The following is a 2,822-nucleotide window of genomic DNA, read 5'->3' on the forward strand; positions in this document are numbered from 1 at the left end:
AAGTAAACGTTTAATGAGGCCATAAAAAGGCCAACTGGGGCTCAGAGGTTAAGAGCACCGTCTGCTCTTCCAAAGGTCCCAAGTTCAATTCCTAGCAACCACATGGTGGCTCACGACCATTTATAATGAGATCTGGTGGGTAGGAGCACACGCGGGCAGAATACTGTATAAATAATAATAATAATAAAATGCCAAGTGGCCAATTCAGGTCAGCTGACCCAAGATGCTGGGATGACAGCAAGGAGCAGTTGAATTACGTCTGGAGGCCTGAGGGGCAAGCAGGTCCCCTGGCCTAGCTGGGGTGTGAGATGCTGGAGAGTCAGTAAGAGGGTCTGGTAAGAGCCCAGCAACATCGGAAGGAAGGGGGCAGATGCAGTCCGCCTCCCAGAGAAGCCCAGTCAGTGCCAGTGCTTCCTCCTTGAACATTCCAGAGCAGATGAAGAACTTAGAAGCTGAAGGGGGAGGTGGTAGCTTGTCACTCTGTCCTTCTCTGATGGAGGCAGAAAAGCACAGAGTCCTCCCTCCCTCCCTCTCTCTCTCTCTCTCTCTCTCTCTCTCTCTCTCTCAGTCAGAAGAAGTGTTCCGTCTCATACTTCCGCTGCTGGTTGGCCATGGCCTGGCTTATACTGGCCAGGTGCTCTACCATAGACTTGCAGCTCCAGACTGGAGCATTCTCACAGAGGGTTAACCAGGCAGACATACCTCTGAACCTCTCTTCCCTGATGAGCAATTAGGGGTCCAGGAGGCTTAAGGGAATCTGTCCAAAGTTACATAAAGCCCAGGGATCCAGAAGGCTAGTATTTTTTGAGACAGGGTTTCTCTGTGTAGCCTTGGCTATCCTGGACTCACTTTCTAGACCAGGCTGGCCTCGAACTCACAGAGATCTGCCTGCCTCCGCCTCCTGAGTGCTAGGATTAAAGGTGAGCGCCACCATGTCCAGCCTTAGAGGGCCAGTCTTAACAGGGGAGTTTTCCTCAGAAATACATGTCAAACAAAACACTTGCGGGGTCTCCTATCTTGTGCCCAGAAAGCGGGAAACAGAACCAGGCGGGCGACTCCCCCTATGTATATAGCTGAACGTCCTTGTATGTCTTCCTGCAGTTTTCAGGGGCACCATAGGTGAGAGCCAATTAGAGATCTGGAAAGCAGCCAGGTGCTGGGTCAGGGATGATATGCAATTAAATGCTTTTTGTCAAACATTAAACCAAGGAGCCAGGCAGTGGTGGCGCACACCTTAAATCCCAGCACTCAGAAGGCAGAGGCAGGCGAATCTCTGAGTTCAAGTGTGAATTCCAGGACAACCAGGGCTACACAAAGAAATCCTGTCTTGAAAAATCAATCAGTCAACCTCAGTTGATAGAGTGCTTGCCAGCGTCCACGAAACCCTGGGGTCTTTTCCCATTTCTACATAAAACTGGACAGGGAAGAGTGTGTCTGGAACCCCAGCACTCAGGAAGTGGCAGCAGCAGGATCAGAAATTCAAGGCCATCCTGAGCTATGTTTTGAATTCAAGGCCAGCCTTGAAACGCGGGGATGGGGGGGGCACGGACAGAGCTGCATAAAGGGAGGCAGAGGCAGGCTCTGGATGCTGGGGGCTGGGACACAACCCGGGCAGGCCGGGCCGGGAAGGACAGGAGTCACACGTCGCCTGCCCACCCACTACCCTGGCAGCCGCACTAGTCGAGCGGGAGAGCCGATTCCTAGTCATGTTCTGCCCAGCCTTTGTCGAGGGCTGGCCCTTCGGAAAGGCTCCTTGAACAGCGGGGGAGCAGGCCAGCCACCATAACCGAGAACTCCATGTCCACCCCTACATCGAAGCCCAAGCGAGCCAAGGTGGCCAAGAAGTCCATGGACCACCCCAAGTATTCGGACATGATCGTGGCTGCCATCCAGGCAGAGAAGAACCGCGCCGGCTCCTCGCGCCAGTCCATCCAAAAGTATAACAAGAGCCACTACAAGGTGGGTGAGAACGCCGACTCCCAGATCAAGTTCTCCATCAAGTGCCTGGTGACCGCTGGTGTCCTCAAGCAAACCAAAGGGGTGGGCGCCTTGGGCTCCTTCAGGCTGGCCAAGGGCAACGAGCCCAAGAGGTCGGTGGCTTACAAGAGGATCAAGAACGAAGTCAAGAAAGTGGCCACTCCAAAGAAAGCAGCCAAGTCCAAGAAGGCTGCCTCCAAAGCCCCAGGCAAAAAACCCAAAGCCACCCTGGTCAAGAAGGCCAAGAGAAGCTGGCTGCCACGCCCAAGAAAGCCAACCTAAGATTGTCAAAGCCATGCCAGTTAATGAATCCAAACCCAAGAAGGCCAAGCCCGTGAAGCCCAAAGCCAAGTCCAGGGCCAAGAGGGCCAGCAAGAAGGAGTGACCATGAAGGCTTTGCTTGTGGACACTCCTCCCTCCCTCCTGTTTTCTATAAATACATTTCTCTCTCTTGATCTCATCTGCACCCCTTTGCCCATTCTATTCTGACTTTATATAAAAAAAGAACAAGAGTTTGGATTCCTCAGGCATTGTGGAATGATCCCTTTTTCCTTAACCCACTGTGCAAAGACAGCAAACAGACGTCATCTTTGTGATGAAGATTTTTTTTTTTAACTGGGTTAGGGATTGGGGAGTAGGGAGCGTGTTGGGTAGTTTGTTTACTATGAAATTGGCAAAGGTCTGGTTAGGTGAGGGAACTCAGGAACTAAGGTTTGTCTTTTAAGGCTTTCTTAGGTTGTTTATCTCATGAGTTTCAAAATCTTTGCTTGGGAGCAGGTGATAACCCACCTAGCTGGCCAAAGAGGGAGGGAAGGAAAAACTCCCTGGGCTGCCCTACCAATGGT

The 2,822-nt window shown here is 52.0% G+C and overlaps 1 protein-coding gene across 1 annotated transcript; it reads left to right on the top strand.

The window, feature by feature from the left end:
• Positions 1-1,697: 1,697 nt before the first annotated feature.
• Positions 1,698-2,259, top strand: LOC127201063 (histone H1.0-like). Its single transcript, XM_051159412.1, has one exon. It carries the CDS (start codon positions 1,798-1,800, stop codon positions 2,257-2,259), a length of 462 nt encoding a protein of 153 aa, XP_051015369.1. The 5' UTR covers positions 1,698-1,797.
• Positions 2,260-2,822: the final 563 nt, after the last annotated feature.

This window comes from Acomys russatus, chromosome 17, assembly GCF_903995435.1.
Source record: "Acomys russatus chromosome 17, mAcoRus1.1, whole genome shotgun sequence".
Classification (NCBI taxonomy): Eukaryota; Metazoa; Chordata; class Mammalia; order Rodentia; family Muridae; genus Acomys; species Acomys russatus.